Here is a 20203-nt window from a genome sequence, read left to right as displayed (position 1 = left end):
ATAATACATTTATTTTATTTCTTTGGTGATTAAAAGAACATTTTTGATCTCTTCACAAACATCCCATACATTCACATTGAAAAGTAAAAAGTTATAAATATAAAACAATATTATATGCACACTAAAGGGCACACATAAACATTCACAGCCATTAAAGAAATTCTGCAGATACATAATCATCCACATGTACAAAGATGTTGTTAATGTTACACAATATTATTGCAGCTAATGGGGCACGCCATATTATTTGGTCAAACTAAAGATCAAAAGACAACTAAATTGTATTGTTAAGCAACTTTTTTTATCTTCAATGCATTCCATTTAGACAGTTTGTGTTTGCTGCTGGTTTCCTTTGAACATACAATACAAATATATGAGGAGAACTTCTCGGAAAGATGGCAGCATCCTTTTTCACCTGCAACTACAGAACAAATAAGGAACAGCAGCTTGAAAATAAATGATATGCATCTGTGCCTGAACAGCCGTTATGTTCAAGTCTTTTTGAGGGTTTCACAAAATACATTCTCTCAAAGGCTGATTTCAGTGGACACGAATAACAGAAAAGTGAAGCTTCCAGAATGAAAAGATTAAGCCAGAAAACCATCACAGGCTACAGCATGAAAGATGATAGCAGGACCGATGTTTAATTCCAAACAGCATTACAGTTATTGTAAACATGCTGAAGCAATTAATTGTCATTTATTGCCTCACCACACATAATAAAATATATGGCTGCTTGAGCCACTTTCTTTTCTTTCATTTGAAAATACTAATAGAAATCAATTTCCATCAGTGGATGAAGGCTTTGTCGGTGAGTACTTAGAGAGAAACTCTCATATAAATTGAAAAAAGTCACACAAAATAAATATCTTACGACGATACACTCGTCAAACTTCTCGCTATAGAAATCTATCAAAAAAACTTGACAAACATTGATGATATCCATTGACGGCTGAGGCTGATGACAACTGGTGATTTGGCACAATTTGTTGATGTTTCCCCAGAAACTGAGGTTTACTGAGGTAAAAGTATCAAAGCCAAGAAACCATGCTGATTAGGTTTGGAGACTGGAGAGAGAAAATTCTGTCAGTGTATCATACATCTTCTACTAAAAACTAAGAGCCCTTTGAATGATCATATGTTGACACCTCGATTTGTGTTCTGATAACTTGTTGTCATCCCATTGAATAAACATAATTCCATTTTACGACTTTAATGTAGATGCATATGTAACCATGCTGATTAAAACGAAGTCCAGCTTAGAACAGCACGACAACATCATGTTTCCTTTACATAAAGTAAGCTTTTAATTTCACAATAGCTTATTTCTACGATTAAGGAACACTTACGGTGAGTTTAAATAGCAGTCGGTCAGTCTACGGACATATTAAACAGTCATGGATGGATTACTAGTTTGCGCTAAGAACAAGGAATTAAATCTCGCAGTTAGAAAAAGAATGATGAGTGTACTTTTTGCTTTTCCAGTAGACGGCTGAAAGTATTTTATCCGCATTGACATTGTGCCCCTTGACAAGAAAAGACATGATTCAACATCTTTTTAAAAGGCACTACATTCCATCTTCTTCCAAAATGTAAGAAAACTACACGTTCTCTTAGTCCTCCTGTGCTTTTAATTGGGGAATCCTTTTCCTCTTTCCACACAAACATCAGCCCTGTGTTCTTGTGTAAGCTGTATCACGTCACATGTTAATTACTGCCTCTCCTGCTTGTGTTCAGTCCTGGCTCTTCTTCCCCGGTAGCGCTGCTGCTGGAAGCGGAAGGCCTCGTCTGGCCATCTCTTGAAGTTGTTGATACTGTAGAGGCTGTTGTGTTGATGTCTTCTGATAAAGGTCCTCTGATAGCTGGATGCTGTTAGAGACAAAACCTGTATTAGCTCTGAAAGGATTATGGTTTGGTTCAAAATGTTGTACGGTGACGTACACCCAGAGCTATTTTTTCTCGTACTTACGGTTCATGCAGGTGATTTTAGGGTTATCCCATCGCCCATCCCCACGACAGCGAATAGTTGGGACGTGCCTCTGAATAAAGCCTGTCTGGCACTGGTATCTCACCAATGCGTTGATCTCGTACCTCGCACGCTTCTTACCGAAGGAACGTGCATTCTCCACCAGAGGGGGTTGGTTGCAGGCCACTAGGAAACAGAGGTGAAGATGACATTAAAGTAAAAATGTATATATTAGACAGAAGCCTTTTTTTCAGAAGATGTTTTCCTTCCTAAATCCATGATTTCAAAGTAAGAGAGAATATGTCTTACCTGTTCCCTTTTTACAAGTGAATGTTAGGTGGTAGTTGCAAGGAACATCGTTCCACTGGCCGTCCTCATGCCATATCATTACAACACAATCCTCACCAGAGGAGAAGAAGCTGTCAGGCTGGTTGGGTCTCCAGTTCTCATAATGCTGAAATAAAGAATGAAGATTAAGAATTAATTATGGCCACGTGTGCCTAATTTAGGAGCAGCTATTAACTAAATGTATAGTCTGCTTGATCAAGTGCATTATATTGTACTGAAGAATGTAGTGCAATAAAGGTTAATAAATCCGCACATGGAGGTGTTGTTACCACCACCTCCAACCATAGACGTCATCCAAAATGAGAGATTCTTAGCGGTTTAAGCAGCCATCAAGTTTCCCATCAATGTGATTTAACTTAATGACCAAAAGAAAGAGCAACTGTTTGTTAAACTCAGGAACCCAGTGACTTGATACACTTGCAGGGTATATTTACTTAACTAAAACAAGTCACTGAAACCAATATATTCATGAATAAGCTCTTAAAGCTACATTTAGCCACAGAATGAGCAGTCATAGTAGCATGTGGTAACAGGGTTCCTATAGATTAAACACTAACATGACCCTCACACCAGTTCCTATCCGAGATATGACCTGAATCCAGTGGTGTTATGTTATCACATGAAATAGGCTGCATACCTAACGTGTATATATATATATATACATTAATACAGTCTACACACAGCTGTAGCGCTGTGTGGCATTGAATCCGAGTTGATGCTACCTGCAGTCTTTCAGCACATTTCAGGTTCAAACAGCCTTCAAAGCTGTGACCCCCCCCAACTCCCGTATACATGCCCTGAGGCTCTGCTACTCTGTCATTATGGTTACAAAACACACATCAACTTCCTGCACGGCTTCAAATTAACAAATGGGTGAGCCATCAACTACTCAACAGGCCTGTATCCTCCTCAAAATAATCAAACAAACTTCGATCTCCCACACACACAAACAACCAAAGATACACAAACCTGGATGTTTCAGTGCCCTGATACAATTTGTCGAAATGTTTCTGAACATAATTGTATCACAGTTATTTATATCTATGTTTGTATGGTACTTTAATCCCCTGGAGGTGACCACCCACCTAGAACCCCAGTACTGCTTCTATCCAGTGTTACTCACTTTCTGCATCGGAGCACAGGTGCTTTCCATCTGTGTGTCTGCCCGCCTGGTGGCCCTTCCCCCCCAGTGGCTGTTACAGGGTCAGACCTTCTGATGCAGGGGCTGAAGGGGGACCATACCTGTCTATGCCTGCCAGACTTTCCTCTACGCAGTGTCACAAACACCCTCATTGTCCCTCAATCTCTCAGCCAAGCGAGGGTCCTCTAAGCAGCATCTCTTTACCCTCGGGCCCTTATCATTGTTCCTTGAGGATTAACTTTGAAGTGAGAGAATTACTTATCCGTACGACACGGAAGCAGACAGTAATTAGCAACTTTCCTGTCTGGTGAGTAGGCTCTTCAGCAGCTACAATTCCTACACCAGACACGCTCCCACTACTGTCCTCTTTGTAAACATTGCATTTAAGAACAGAGTGCATTGCCCTCCCTCGCCTACTCTTTTACAGTGAATTGTCAACAATTTGCATATTTGCAGCTGCTCTTTCAAAGCACTCACACCGACTAAAACGTGGTGCCTGACAGCGTGTGCTCCATCAGATTTATCACCGGAGCCGTCACCCAGCCGGGTGTAGCGGTGTGAGGCAGAGGAGAGTACGTCATGAGAAAGTCCCCGCTCCCCCTGAATTAAAATGACTCTCCCTAGATGACTGTATCTATTAGTATCTCCTCCAAACATTGTTATTGACTCTGAGCCATGTTTGTTAGGACAAAAATATGTAAGAACATGACCAATCTTACCACAGGGCTGCCGTCAGTCCAGCGGAAGTCACTGTCAAACATCTTATCATTAAGGCCAATCCACTGGTAATCCTTTCCCAGACCTGCCAAACGGGAAGAGTGTAACACAGCAGATTACGTTTCTCTGTTGCCATATTTCCTTTTTAGGACTCGAGGTAAGTGCAAGAGGAAGTCATAGATAGCGGTGGATTTTTTGATGCTTGAATCCTTTTCCTTCATATGCTGTCCAGCTACATTGTTGAGGGTTTAAATCCTACATACCGGTAACTATGTAGGATTCATAAGATAGGACTGAACAGGTTTCTGTACTTTGACTACCTTTGTGACATTTGACTTACGGTTGACAAACTGTTGCTCCTCGTGGGCCATGATGCTGCTGAGATGAGCCCCCTGCATGCGACACTCTCTCTCGGCTGTGTCCCAGTTTCTTCTGTGGGGGAAGTACTTGTAGCAATGGCCCTGGAATTTATGCCAGCCATAGTCACATGTTTCTGTATCTGGTGGGTGAGAAAGAAAGAGTGAATGAGGTATTGAGGATAAACAATTTTGCAACAGCTTGCCAGACATAAAATATACTATAATTAACAATTGCTGCACCGATTTAACTTACTATCTAGTCATAACATAGTATTTTCTATTGTATACACAGTACTTTGAAAAGAAAGTTGAGTACACTGTTCCTTTAGACTGCTGTTTCCAATTCAAGCTGGAAGAGAAACAATGTGAAGGATTAGTTCCTACACCCCTAACAACGGCACTATGAGGAAGTGGAGGCAAAACCCAAACTAGCTAACAAATACAACCAAATGGTGGGATTACAGAGGTCAAGGAGATATGTTTTACTAAGAGTGCATCATGTGTTTCAAATTATAGTTTGGTAAATTAATGGAGCATGAGCTCAAACACTGAAAGACAATGTGATGATTCAAAATAGATCTGGGATAAAGTGAGAAGTTAAATGGGCACAGATTTTTATATTATTTCACCAAAGTTTCTCTATCACACCTTAATATCACCTTCATCTTAAACTCAACAGTGGTATGTGTCCCAAAATATACTCGCCGGAGTCTTTCTCTGGGAGGTTCCTCATCAAGTTACTTTTTCTCTCTTTCCCTTGCGAAAACTTTCTAAGACAGCAGCTGTGTCTGAGTACTTTGCATGGGTGTGATTCACTGATGAGTTATACAGAACAAAAATGTAGGGAGTAGACTCTGGTCAAGAGACATGAGCCAAGGAAGATGATGTCCTGAGTTCAACACTTTTTCAACACAATTAAAGTGGACACACTAAAGTAAAAGTATATTGATATGGTAAATTAAGTGAATAAACTCTGTTACCCAGTGTGTACCCAGGAATGCCAAGTCTAGTCTAATCCTATTTTCCTAGTTGGAAATATTAAGAAGGTTATAGATGCGTACTCCTCACTTGACATTGAGCAGATAAATGAATGTCTGAAAAAGGTTATATGTTTCAACTGTTTGTTGACACATTTTGAGGGTGGTGGAGGTATTAGCAGGCTTCCCAGACTGGTTATGTTAAAGAGAGGCTGTAAATTGAGATGATGACATGGAGCACATTTTCTGTTTATGACAGATAATGCCCTGAATGGACTTAAGGAAATTCTCTTGATTGTATTTCTGGAGTTTAGCAGAAATTTGAATGACTTATAATCTATCTATCATCACTAAATTCAGTATTGGCTCATGAAGTTACAATTGTATATTCTATTATGTAACTTTAATAGCTGAAACTAGACTGCTTAGATGGATGGCTGGACCCATTTAAACAAAAGGAGAAAACATCAAATGAACCAAAAACTTACCCTCCTCACAATGCAGCCCGGAGTAGCTCGGGAGGCACACACATGTAAAGGAAGCCAGCCTATCAACACATGTACCTCCATTGCGGCAAGGGTTTGACTGGCACTCATCGAAATCTATCAAAGAAACAGACATCATGAATAAATAAAAAAGGACCAAATAACTTAAATAAAATGCAGGATTCATTTGTTGCATATTGGGAGAGAAATTCTTGATAAAATCCCACCTGTTTCACACAAATCACCACTGTAACCCGGAGCACAGATACATGTATAGATGCTGCCACTCTTGGAGCAAGATCCTCCATTAAGACAAATATTTTCCGTACACGAGTTCACTCCTGTTGGTAAATGTGAATAGGCAAAAATAGAAGAACTTGTATTTAAAGGAGATTTTTTCTCACTCAACATACTTTGTTGTGCTCCATTTAAACAGTTTGAAGAAGCATACCTGGAATTTCAACAGTTTCTCCGACAATGGTGCGCCCCAAAGCAGTGTCAGTTATCACAGTTGTTTCCTCCCCTCTTATTAGGGATTCTCCTCCAATTTGTGGTGTGTCTTTGTCCGGTTTGCCTTCCTCCTCCAAAAAAGCTGATGGGGAGGTGGCTACGGTTTCAACTAAAACTGGCAAGCTTTGTGTTTGATCTGGTGTCATTGTTGTGAACTCTGTATGGGTCCTTGAGTGAGTAGTGAAAATCATTTTACCAATAACATCTTCTTTCTCAGATGTTCTACCAACACTAGTTGGCTCCATCTCTGGAGCTGCGGTTGCATCTTTGAATACAGTCTGGATTTCTTCTGGGGGCAGAGACTGTTCCTCCATACTGTTGATCTTTGGTTTCTTAGTAGTTGTCATTTCCCCGGACACACTCTCAGAACTGATGGATCCACGTTCCGCCCCGGTGCTATCGTTGGAGTGGGGCATATTTGAGGTGGACAGAAGCTCGGAGGTGATGTTCCCAACCTCCCCACTAGCAGTGCTTACTGCGACAATGCTTTCTTCTGAGCTGCCTGTGCTTTCTGAACCACTCTCAGAACTAGAGGAGGAGGAGGAGGAGGACGCTACACTGGCAGGAGCTAAGGCAGAGGGCAAGAAAGTTAGGTCTGCTGATGCCACTGCTGGGGATCTGGTTGCATTTTCTTCTGAGCTACTTCCAGTACTGCTCAAGGCGTCAACATTCTCACTCTCAGATGTTTGAGGACCAGGTGATGTCAGGAACACTTGTAGTTCTTTGGATGTTGTGTTGTAATCTGGAACTGTTTCAACTATGTTGAGATTTGCTGCATCAAAATCTGGGGTCAAATTCTCTATATCACCATCATATATATTCTCTGTTGTAGTTCCTATTTGGACATCTGTATCTGGAGATGGTTCAATCCCAGCAATTTCTTTTTTAGGTTTTGCAGATGTGTCCGTTGCAAGTTTTGGACTTGTATTTTCAATCCAAGCGGGTATTGGTCTGGTGGTTGCATATACAGTTTGCGCAGAGGAGATATAAGTTTGGGAATGATGAGTAAACGTAATATCTGATCTTGCCTGTTGGAAGGACACCTCGGGTGGTGTAGTATTTGGTTCTGGTACGAAAGTGGTGACGAACTGAACCATCCCAACAGGCTTTGACGTGCTTTGTAGAGAAGACACCGTTGATGTAAAATGGGATTCCTTCGTAGATATAGCGGTCATGTGGTCCTTTTTGCTATCTCCATTTGCTTCGGTTGAGTTTAAACCAATGGTAGGAGGTGAAACAGTGTCTGGCAACGATGCTTTATCTGACTCTGTGTTTATCTCACTAGGTTGATTTTCATCTTCTAGGGTCGTTGAGGTGGGTTTTTCTATGCGGATGAACTGAGGGGAAACTGGAGTTGTTACAAAATCGTCACTGTCAGATGTGCTTGTCTTAAGAAAAGCAGTCGAGGTATCTGATATCTCAAACCCAGAGCCCTCCGCACCTGAATATGTATCTGTGCTGTAAGGAGGAGACAATGTTAGCATTTGGTCCATTTTCATTGTGCTGTGCAGAAAACCAGCCGTCTGTGTCACATGCTCTCTCAAAGGAGAGTGATCATGTGATATTTCTTTCCCAGTAGCTTTCGAAGATGGTGTGACAGTTGGCTTTTCTGTGCTGTGAAGACTGGAAGCAGCATTTGATACTGCATCGTTGGGAGGATCACGTGTGTTTACTGAAACCGTCACTGTATCAAAGGCAATATTTGGTCTCTCAGTGCTGAACAGTGAAGATGCTGTAGATATCACTGCTTCACTAATTGATTTTACTGTGGCAGGGTCAGTGGACGCAGGTGTGGGTTGTGTGATAGCAACTGTGTTCATAATATACTCCTCACTGGACACAAGAGGGACCAAGTTTTTGTTTGATGTTTCAGTTAGAGTTTGAGGTGGCAAAGATGAGGAAGCTGTGATCTCAGTTGTAGACTCAGTGACATTATCAGCAGTGTCCTTCCTTGAAGGATGAGTTCCAATAAGGAAACCTGTCTGCGGTGTAGATGAATCCATTGTTTCTTCAGAGCTTGACTTTGTGGACAAAGTAGCTGCTGGCTTGGACTGTGGTGCAGATGTAACAGTGTCATCACTGGATGTCTGAATACTTGACACACTTTCTACGGTTGGTGGTTTTGAAGTGACTGGTAAATATTCAGAAGAAGTTGAGTTTAATGGCAAATCATTTGTTGACCTTGCATGTGGAGTTATTGGTTCTGGAGGAGAGAAGGTGGCACTATCAGTCCCTGAACCCTCATATTCCTCTGTTACCTCCAAATTTCGTGTCATTGTAAATGGTGTGACCCCTCCAGCTTCCTCGGTTTGGATGGTAGGGTAAAATGAAGAAGAGGGAACTATGGCGATAGAATCTGCATCAATGATTTTATCATCTTTGGTGGCAGAAGGGATGCTGCCGTTCTTCATTGTGTCTGTTACTGCAGAGAACAAATCATCTTCATCTTTCGCATTTTCTGTGAATATGATGGTTGTGCTGGTTGATGGTTTAGACACATGGAGAATCATGGTAGGTGTTTGTTCCGTTAGGTCAGTTTTAGATTGGCTGCTACTAGGAGTAATGATCATGACCTGTTGGTCTGTAATGTTATGATAAATAATGGAGGGAATAGCGGAGGACATCAATGTGGATCTGTCGGGGTTATGTTCACTGACAGAGCTTAAAGTGGTGAGTTCAACCGTAGAGCGATCACTCACTGAAGCTCCAATTGTACGAAGTGACATAGTTGTATAGGAGGATTGGGTTGTGTCCTCAGCTACACTAACTTTATCTTCTCGAATGCTAGTAAGAGGAAGCTCAGAAGCTTCATAAGTGATGGGGCTTTGTGTTTCTGGAGTAATTGCACCCTCCTGTGAGGAAACCTGCTCATCAGAGGTTGGTGTGACTGACACCAAGGTTTCAGTTTCACCGGTTACTTCCCCAAATGTGACGCTGTCCGCCAATGATGGCTTTAAGGTGAACATCGTAGTTGTTTGGTCCCCAGAACTATCTCCCTCTGTCAAGGTAAAGGCTGAACTTGGTGTTGATTTATCGGTTGCAGATACAGACACGTTAACTGACTGGGCAGGTGTGACAGCATACACTGTTGTTATGTTTGGCCTCTCTGTGCTGTAGAGGGAGGAGGCTGCAGTTACAGACGATGTTAGAATATCAGATGGTCCATGTTCATTCGATAATGTTGTTGCTTTGGGTTTCTTTGTGTGGAACAGGGAAGAGGCTGTGCTCTTTGTGTTTTTATCTTCAATGTCTAATAGAGTTGAAGAAGTGACCGTCGTGACAGCAGGAGACTCTGTGTTGTAAACAGCTGAAGACGAAGACTCAGGAAACATGTCAATTGAGCTATCCTGAACTGTGTGCATTTCAGGAGATGTTGCTGTTGGATTATCAATGCTGTGAACAGATGAAGCGGGAGTCGTTTTTTGTGTTATAACATTGTCATTGGACAGATCCGTTGTTTGGTCACTTGATCCCTCTTGACTGACAGCAGCAGCACTAGATGAAAACATAATTTCTTTTGTTACAGCTACAGCAGTGGGCATCACTGAAGTAGTTGGGATTGGTTTAAATGTATTTGATCCAATGAAAAGTTCAGCACCAGAACTTTCACCCTCTACTGCAGAGTCATCAGGGAAAACTCCATTGCCATGATCAATATTGTAGAGCTCAGTGCTTGTCATGTGGGGTGATTGGGTTGATGACATAAACTGCCTTACAGGATGTGTACTAGAGAGAGTCGAAGATGCAGCAGTTGAGATGTCAAATGTTCTGTCAGTTTCATCTATTTCAGTCTCATCTGTTGCCACCGTACCTTGTTCTTGTGGTTTGGATGTAGTCTCAATGAATACGCCTGAACCAGATCCATCTGAACTTGACTCCAAATCATCCTCTGCAAGTAAGTCACCAGAGCTCTCCATGTCAATAAAAGTAGAGGTTTCCTTTGAGCTATAGACAGTGACAATGGGTACTGCCAAGGGTTTAGAGGTTTCAAATGTATGCGGCATTGTAGTGACCATCATCAATTCTCTATTACTCTCCTCAATGAACGTATTTGTAACTAATGGTCTAAAATTTGTTATTGCTAAGGTTGTTTGATCCACTGAGGAATGGACGGATGCTGTTTCTGAGAAAGTTTCATCTGTTGATGCAGATTTGGCATCTCCTAAGCCCTGTACATCAGTAACTTCACCATTTACTGAATCAAATTCTGATGCTGGCAATGCCTCAATTGTGTTAGAGAACTGGGTAGCATCTGTCAGGAGCTCTGGGAAAAATTGGGTTGATTTTGAAGTATTACTTGTTTGAGTTTGACTGGAAGCTGTAACTGATGGTGACTCAGTAGTCCACGGCGTAGAAACTGTAGATGTTTTACTAAAAGAGTCTTCAGTGAAATCATCAGTGCTGTCTCCTGAGCTATCTGAATCTACAGTGTATGATGCTGTTTCAGGTGTCTTGGTTAATCCATTGATGAAAGGAATGGTCTCCACCATTGTAGATTTAATGCCAATTTCCTCAACCTCAGTTTCAGAAGTAATAGATGATGTAACAGGTGATGTTCTTGATGGTACTTCAGTGGTGTAGGGAGACAATTTGGCTACAACAGATGAGGTCAATGTGAACATGTTTTCTGTTTTGTCACCGGAGCCATCTGTCATTGGCAAAGTAGAAGTGGTCTTTGGTAAAGCTGATAGTTTCACAGTTTGACTTGTTGTTACAGTCTCTTTTGATTCAGGCAACTCTGATCGTTTCTCAGTACTGTAAAGTGATGACGCTACAGTAGAAGTTGATTTTGAATAATGACTTGTTTGAGCTCGACTGGAAGATGTAACTGATGGTGACTCAGTGGTCCACGACGAAGAAACTGTAGATGTTTTACTAAAAGAATCTCCAGTGACATCATCAGTGCTGTCTACAGAGCTATCTGAATCTTCAGTGTACGATGCTGTTTCAGGTGTCTTGGTTGATCCATTGATGAAAGGAATGATCTCCACCATTGTAGATTTACTGCCAATTTCCTCGACCTCAGTTTCAGAAGTAATAGATGATGTAACAGGTGATGTTCTTGATGGTACTTCAGTGGTGTAGGGAGACAATTTGGCTACAACAGATGAGGTCAATGTGAACATGTTTTCTGTTTTGTCACCGGAGCCATCTGTCATTGGCAAAGTAGAAGTGGTCTTTGGTAAAGCTGATAGTTTCTCAGTTTGACTTGTTGTTACAGTCTCTTTTGTTTCAGGTAACTCTGATGTTGGTTTCTCAGTACTGTAGAGTGATGACGCTACAGTAACAGTTGATTTTGAATGATGACTTGTTTGAGCTCGACTGGAATCTGTAACTGATGGTGACTCTGTGGTCCACGATGAAGAAACTGTAGATGTTTTACTAAAAGATTCTCCAGTGAAATCATCAGTGCTGTCTCCAGAGCTGTCTGGATCTATGGTAATGGGGATTGATGCTTTTTCAAGTGTCATGGTTGATTCACTGATGAAAGAAATGGACTCCACCATTGTAGAGTCACTGCCAATGTCCTCATCTTCAAATTTAGAAGTAATAGATGATGTAACAGGTGATGTTCTTGATGGTACTTCAGTGGTGTAGGGAGACAATTTGGCTACAACAGATGAGGTCATTGTGAACATGTTTTCTGTTTTGTCACCGGAGCCATCTTCATCTGTCGTTGGCAAAGTAGAAGTGGTCTTTGTTAAAGCTGATAGTTTCTCAGTTTCACTTGTTGTTCCAGTCTCTTTTGTTTCAGGTGACTCTGATGTTGGTTTCTCAGTACTGTAGAGTGATGACGCTACAGTAACAGTTGATTTTGAATGATGACTTGTTTGAGCTCGACTGGAATCTGTAACTGATGGTGACTCTGTGGTCCACGATGAAGAAACTGTAGATGTTTTACTAAAAGATTCTCCAGTGAAATCATCAGTGCTGTCTCCAGAGCTGTCTGGATCTATGGTAATGGGGATTGATGCTTTTTCAAGTGTCATGGTTGATTCATTGATAAAAGGAATGGTCTCCACCATTGTAGATTTAATGCCAATTTCCTCAACCTCAGTTTCAGAAGTAATAGATGATGTAACAGGTGATGTTCTTGATGGTACTTCAGTGGTGTAGGGAGACAATTTGGCTACAACAGATGAGGTCATTGTGAACATGTTTTCTGTTTTGTCACCGGAGCCATCTGTCATTGGCAAAGTAGAAGTGGTCTTTGGTAAAGCTGATAGTTTCACAGTTTGACTTGTTGTTACAGTCTCTTTTGATTCAGGCAACTCTGATCGTTTCTCAGTACTGTAAAGTGATGACGCTACAGTAGAAGTTGATTTTGAATAATGACTTGTTTGAGCTTGACTGGAAGATGTAACTGATGGTGACTCAGTGGTCCACGACGAAGAAACTGTAGATGTTTTACTAAAAGAATCTCCAGTGACATCATCAGTGCTGTCTCCAGAGCTATCTGAATCTTCAGTGTACGATGCTGTTTCAGGTGTCTTGGTTGATCCATTGATGAAAGGAATGATCTCCACCATTGTAGATTTACTGCCAATTTCCTCGACCTCAGTTTCAGAAGTAATAGATGATGTAACAGGTGATGTTCTTGATGGTACTTCAGTGGTGTAGGGAGACAATTTGGCTACAACAGATGAGGTCATTGTGAACATGTTTTCTGTTTGGTCACCGGAGCCATCTTCATCTGTCGTTGGCAAAGTAGAAGTGGTCTTTGGTAAAGCTGATAGTTTCTCAGTTTGACTTGTTGTTACAGTCTCTTTTGTTTCAGGTGACTCTGATGTTGGTTTCTCAGTACTGTAGAGTGATGACGCTAGAGTAACAGTTGATTTTGAATGATGACTTGTTTGAGCTCGACTGGAATCTGTAACTGATGGTGACTCTGTGGTCCACGATGAAGAAACTGTAGATGTTTTACTAAAAGATTCTCCGGTGACATCATCAGTGCTGTCTCCAGAGTTGTCTGAATCTACAGTGTACGATGCTGTTTCAGGTGTCTTGGTTGATCCATTGATAAAAGGAATGGTCTCCACCATTGTAGATTTAATGCCAATTTCCTCAACCTCAGTTTCAGAAGTAATAGATGATGTAACAGGTGATGTTCTTGATGATACTTCAGTGGTGTAGGGAGACAATTTGGCTACAACAGATGAGGTCATTGTGAACATGTTTTCTGTTTTGTCACCGGAGCCATCTGTCATTGGCAAAGTAGAAGTGGTCTTTGGTAAAGCTGATAGTTTCACAGTTTGACTTGTTGTTACAGTCTCTTTTGATTCAGGCAACTCTGATCGTTTCTCAGTACTGTAAAGTGATGACGCTACAGTAGAAGTTGATTTTGAATAATGACTTGTTTGAGCTCGACTGGAAGATGTAACTGATGGTGACTCAGTGGTCCACGACGAAGAAACTGTAGATGTTTTACTAAAAGAATCTCCAGTGACATCATCAGTGCTGTCTCCAGAGCTATCTGAATCTTCAGTGTACGATGCTGTTTCAGGTGTCTTGGTTGATCCATTGATGAAAGGAATGATCTCCACCATTGTAGATTTACTGCCAATTTCCTCGACCTCAGTTTCAGAAGTAATAGATGATGTAACAGGTGATGTTCTTGATGGTACTTCAGTGGTGTAGGGAGACATTTTGGCTACAACAGATGAGGTCATTGTGAACATGTTTTCTGTTTGGTCACCGGAGCCATCTTCATCTGTCGTTGGCAAAGTAGAAGTGGTCTCTGGTAAAGCTGATAGTTTCACAGTTTGACTTGTTGTTACAGTCTCTTTCGTTTCAGGTAACTCTGATGTTGGTTTCTCAGTACTGTAGAGTGATGACGCTACAGTAACAGTTGATTTTGAATGATGACTTGTTTGAGCTCGACTGGAAGCTGTAACTGATGGTGACTCTGTGGTCCACGATGAAGAAACTGTAGATGTTTTACTAAAAGATTCTCCAGTGAAATCATCAGTGCTGTCTCCAGAGCTGTCTGGATCTATGGTAATGGGGATTGATGCTTTTTCAAGTGTCATGGTTGTTTCACTGATGAAAGAAATGGACTCCACCATTGTAGAGTCACTGCCAATGTCCTCATCTTCAAATTTAGAAGTAATAGATGATGTAACAGGTGATGTTCTTGATGGTACTTCGGTGGTGTAGGGAGACAATTTGGCTACAACAGATGAGGTCATTGTGAACATGTTTTCTGTTTGGTCACCGGAGCCATCTTCATCTGTCGTTGGCAAAGTAGAAGTGGTCTTTGGTAAAGCTGATAGTTTCTCAGTTTGACTTGTTGTTACAGTCTCTTTTGTTTCAGGTGACTCTGATGTTGGTTTCTCAGTACTGTAGAGTGATGACGCTAGAGTAACAGTTGATTTTGAATGATGACTTGTTTGAGCTCGACTGGAATCTGTAACTGATGGTGACTCTGTGGTCCACGATGAAGAAACTGTAGATGTTTTACTAAAAGATTCTCCGGTGACATCATCAGTGCTGTCTCCAGAGTTGTCTGAATCTACAGTGTACGATGCTGTTTCAGGTGTCTTGGTTGATCCATTGATAAAAGGAATGGTCTCCACCATTGTAGATTTAATGCCAATTTCCTCAACCTCAGTTTCAGAAGTAATAGATGATGTAACAGGTGATGTTCTTGATGGTACTTCAGTAGTGTAGGGAGACAATTTGGCTACAACAGATGAGGTCATTGTAAACATGTTTTCTGTTTTGTCACCGGAGCCATCTTCATCTGTCATTGGCAAAGTAGAAGTGGTCTTTGGTAAAGCTGATAGTCTCTCAGTTTGACTTGTTGTTACAGTCTCTTTTGATTCAGGCAACTCTGATGGTTTCTCAGTACTGTAAAGTGATGACGCTACAGTAGCAGTTGATTTTGAATAATGACTTGTTTGAGCTTGACTGGAAGCTGTAACTGATGGTGACTCAGTGGTCCACGACGAAGAAACTGTAGATGTTTTACTAAAAGAATCTCCAGTGACATCATCAGTGCTGTCTCCAGAGCTATCCGAATCTACAGTGTACGATGCTGTTTCAGGTGTCTTGGTTGATCCATTGATGAAAGGAATGGTCTCCACCATTGTAGATTTACTGCCAATTTCCTCAACCTCAGTTTCAGAAGTAATAGATGATGTAACAGGTGATGTTCTTGATGGTACTTTGGTGGTGTAGGGAGACAATTTGGCTACAACAGATGAGGTCATTGTGAACATGTTTTCTGTTTGGTCACCGGAGCCATCTTCATCTGTCGTTGGCAAAATAGAAGTAGTCTTTGGTAAAGCTGATAGTTTCTCAGTTTGACTTGTTGTTACAGTCTCTTTTGTTTCAGGTGACTCTGATGTTGGTTTCTCAGTACTGTAGAGTGATGACGCTACAGTAACAGTTGATTTTGAATCATGACTTGTTTGAGCTCGACTGGAAGCTGTAACTGATGGTGACTCTGTGGTCCAAGACAAAGAAACTGTAGATGTTTTACTAAAAGATTCTCCAGTGAAATCATCAGTGCTGTCTCCAGAGCTGTCTGGATCTATGGTAATGGGGATTAAGGCTTTTTCAAGTGTCATGGTTGATTCACTGATGAAAGAAATGGACTCCACCATTGTAGAGTCACTGCCAATGTCCTCATCTTCAAATTTAGAAGTAATAGATGATGTAACAGGTGATGTTCTTGATGGTACTTCAGTGGTGTAGGGAGACAATTTGGCTACAACAGATGAGGTCATTGTGAACATGTTTTCTGTTTTGTCACCGGAGCCATCTTCATCTGTCGTTGGCAAAGTAGAAGTGGTCTTTGTTAAAGCTGATAGTTTCTCAGTTTCACTTGTTGTTCCAGTCTCTTTTGTTTCAGGTGACTCTGATGTTGGTTTCTCAGTACTGTAGAGTGATGACGCTACAGTAACAGTTGATTTTGATTGATGACTTGTTTGAGCTTGACTTGAAGCTTTAACTGATGGTGACTCAGTAGTCCACGACGAAGAAACTGTGGATGTTTTACTAAAAGAATCTCCAGTGACATCATCAGTGCTGTCTCCAGAGCTATCTGAATCTACAGTGTACGATGCTGTTTCAGGTGTCTTGGTTGATCCATTGATAAAAGGAATGGTCTCCACCATTGTAGATTTACTGCCAATTTCCTCAACCTCAGTTTCAGAAGTAATAGATGATGTAACAGGTGATGTTCTTGATGGTACTTCAGTGGTGTAGGGAGACAATTTGGCTACAACAGATGAGGTCATTGTGAACATGTTTTCTGTTTTGTCACCGGAGCCATCTTCATCTGTCATTGGCAAAGTAAAAGTGGTCTTTGGTAAAGCTGATAGTTTCTCAGTTTGACTTGTTGTTACAATCTCTTTTGATTCAGGCAACTCTGATGGTTTCTCAGTACTGTAAAGTGATGACGCTACAGTAGCAGTTGATTTTGAATAATGACTTGTTTGAGCTTGACTGGAAGCTGTAACTGATGGTGACTCAGTGGTCCACGACGAAGAAACTGTAGATGTTTTACTAAAAGAATCTCCAGTGACATCATCAGTGCTGTCTCCAGAGCTATCCGAATCTACAGTGTACGATGCTGTTTCAGGTGTCTTGGTTGATCCATTGATGAAAGGAATGGTCTCCACCATTGTAGATTTACTGCCAATTTCCTCAACCTCAGTTTCAGAAGTAATAGATGATGTAACAGGTGATGTTCTTGATGGTACTTCGGTGGTGTAGGGAGACAATTTGGCTACAACAGATGAGGTCATTGTGAACATGTTTTCTGTTTTGTCACCGGAGCCATCTTCATCTGTCATTGGCAAAGTAGAAGTGGTCTTTGGTAAAGCTGATAGTTTCTCAGTTTGACTTGTTGTTACAGTCTCTTTTGATTCAGGCAACTCTGATGGTTTCTCAGTACTGTAAAGTGATGACGCTACAGTAGCAGTTGATTTTGAATAATGACTTGTTTGAGCTTGACTGGAAGCTGTAACTGATGGTGACTCAGTGGTCCACGACGAAGAAACTGTAAATGTTTTACTAAAAGAATCTCCAGTGACATCATCAGTGCTGTCTCCAGAGCTATCCGAATCTACAGTGTACGATGCTGTTTCAGGTTTCTTGGTTGATCCATTGATGAAAGGAATGGTCTCCACCATTGTAGATTTACTGCCAGTTTCCTCAACCTCAGTTTCAGAAGTAATAGATGATGTAACAGGTGATGTTCTTGATGGTACTTCGGTGGTGTAGGGAGACAATTTGGCTACAACAGATGAGGTCATTGTGAACATGTTTTCTGTTTGGTCACCGGAGCCATCTTCATCTGTCGTTGGCAAAGTAGAAGTGGTCTTTGGTAAAGCTGATAGTTTCTCAGTTTGACTTGTTGTTACAGTCTCTTTTGTTTCAGGTGACTCTGATGTTGGTTTCTCAGTACTATAGAATGATGACGCTAGAGTAACAGTTGATTTTGAATGATGACTTGTTTGAGCTCGACTGGAATCTGTAACTGATGATGACTCTGTGGTCCACGATGAAGAAACTGTAGATGTTTTACTAAAAGATTCTCCAGTGACATCATCAGTGCTGTCTACAGAGCTATCTGAATCTTCAGTGTACGATGCTGTTTCAGGTGTCTTGGTTGATCCATTGATAAAAGGAATGGTCTCCACCATTGTAGATTTACTGCCAATTTCCTCAACCTCAGTTTCAGAAGTAATAGATGATGTAACAGGTGATGTTCTTGATGGTACTTCAGTGGTGTAGGGAGACAATTTGGCTACAACAGATGAGGTCATTGTGAACATGTTTTCTGTTTGGTCACCGGAGCCATCTTCATCTGTCGTTGGCAAAATAGAAGTAGTCTTTGGTAAAGCTGATAGTTTCTCAGTTTGACTTGTTGTTACAGTCTCTTTCGTTTCAGGTGACTCTGATGTTGGTTTCTCAGTACTGTAGAGTGATGACGCTACAGTAACAGTTGATTTTGAATGATGACTTGTTTGAGCTCGACTGGAAGCTGTAACTGATGGTGACTCTGTGGTCCACGACAAAGAAACTGTAGATGTTTTACTAAAAGATTCTCCAGTGAAATCATCAGTGCTGTCTCCAGAGCTGTCTGGATCTATGGTAATGGGGATTGATGCTTTTTCAAGTGTCATGGTTGATTCACTGATGAAAGAAATGGACTCCACCATTGTAGAGTCACTGCCAATGTCCTCATCTTCAAATTTAGAAGTAATAGATGATGTAACAGGTGATGTTCTTGATGGTACTTCAGTGGTGTAGGGAGACAATTTGGCTACAACAGATGAGGTCATTGTGAACATGTTTTCTGTTTTGTCACCGGGGCCATCTTTATCTGTCGTTGGCAAAGTAGAAGTGGTCTTTGTTAAAGCTGATAGTTTCTCAGTTTGACTTGTTGTTCCAGTCTCTTTTGTTTCAGGTATTTCTGATGTTGGTTTCTCAGTACTGTAGAGTGATGACGCTACAGTAACAGTTGATTTTGAATGATGACTTGTTTGAGCTTGACTTGAAGCTTTAACTGATGGTGACTCAGTAGTCCACGACGAAGAAACTGTAGATGTTTTACTAAAAGAATCTCCAGTGACATCATCAGTGCTGTCTCCAGAGCTATCTGAATCTACAGTGTACGATGCTGTTTCAGGTGTCTTGGTTGATCCATTGATGAAAGGAATGATCTCCACCATTGTAGATTTACTGCCAATTTCCTCGACCTCAGTTTCAGAAGTAATAGATGATGTAACAGGTGATGTTCTTGATGGTACTTCGGTGGTGTAGGGAGACAATTTGGCTACAACAGATGAGGTCATTGTGAACATGTTTTCTGTTTGGTCACCGGAGCCATCTTCATCTGTCGTTGGCAAAGTAGAAGTGGTCTTTGGTAAAGCTGATAGTTTCTCAGTTTGACTTGTTGTTACAGTCTCTTTTGTTTCAGGTGACTCTGATGTTGGTTTCTCAGTACTGTAGAGTGATGATGCTAGAGTAACAGTTGATTTTGAATGATGACTTGTTTGAGCTCGACTGGAATCTGTAACTGATGGTGACTCTGTGGTCCACGATGAAGAAACTGTAGATGTTTTACTAAAAGATTCTCCGGTGACATCATCAGTGCTGTCTCCAGAGTTGTCTGAATCTACAGTGTACGATGCTGTTTCAGGTGTCTTGGTTGATCCATTGATAAAAGGAATGGTCTCCACCATTGTAGATTTAATGCCAATTTCCTCAACCTCAGTTTCAGAAGTAATAGATGATGTAACAGGTGATGTTCTTGATGGTACTTCAGTGGTGTAGGGAGACAATTTGGCTACAACAGATGAGGTCATTGTGAACATGTTTTCTGTTTTGTCACCGGAGCCATCTGTCATTGGCAAAGTAGAAGTGGTCTTTGGTAAAGCTGATAGTTTCACAGTTTGACTTGTTGTTACAGTCTCTTTTGATTCAGGCAACTCTGATCGTTTCTCAGTACTGTAAAGTGATGACGCTACAGTAGAAGTTGATTTTGAATAATGACTTGTTTGAGCTCGACTGGAAGATGTAACTGATGGTGACTCAGTGGTCCACGACGAAGAAACTGTAGATGTTTTACTGAAAGAATCTCCAGTGACATCATCAGTGCTGTCTACAGAGCTATCTGAATCTTCAGTGTACGATGCTGTTTCAGGTGTCTTGGTTGATCCATTGATGAAAGGAATGATCTCCAC

At 41.2% G+C, this 20203-nt stretch overlaps 1 protein-coding gene across 1 annotated transcript in view; it reads right to left on the bottom strand.

Moving 5' to 3' along the window:
* Nucleotides 1-27: 27 nt before the first annotated feature.
* LOC119225439 (versican core protein-like) overlaps nucleotides 28-20203 on the bottom strand; it is a 35886-nt gene continuing 15710 nt past the window's right edge. Inside the window, exons 5-11 of the mRNA XM_037483302.2 lie at nucleotides 6221-6334; nucleotides 5997-6110; nucleotides 4513-4671; nucleotides 4175-4257; nucleotides 2276-2420; nucleotides 1970-2152; nucleotides 28-1869 (exon numbers count right to left, since the gene is read on the bottom strand). Of these exons, the coding sequence (XP_037339199.2) occupies nucleotides 1712-1869; nucleotides 1970-2152; nucleotides 2276-2420; nucleotides 4175-4257; nucleotides 4513-4671; nucleotides 5997-6110; nucleotides 6221-6334 (956 nt within the window). The 3' untranslated portion in view covers nucleotides 28-1711. The remainder of the gene's footprint in view (nucleotides 1870-1969; nucleotides 2153-2275; nucleotides 2421-4174; nucleotides 4258-4512; nucleotides 4672-5996; nucleotides 6111-6220; nucleotides 6335-20203) is intronic.

The sequence above is a fragment of the Pungitius pungitius genome, chromosome 5, assembly GCF_949316345.1.
Source record: "Pungitius pungitius chromosome 5, fPunPun2.1, whole genome shotgun sequence".
Taxonomy (NCBI): Eukaryota; Metazoa; Chordata; class Actinopteri; order Perciformes; family Gasterosteidae; genus Pungitius; species Pungitius pungitius.
This window is presented reverse-complemented; position numbering and strand designations above follow the sequence as displayed.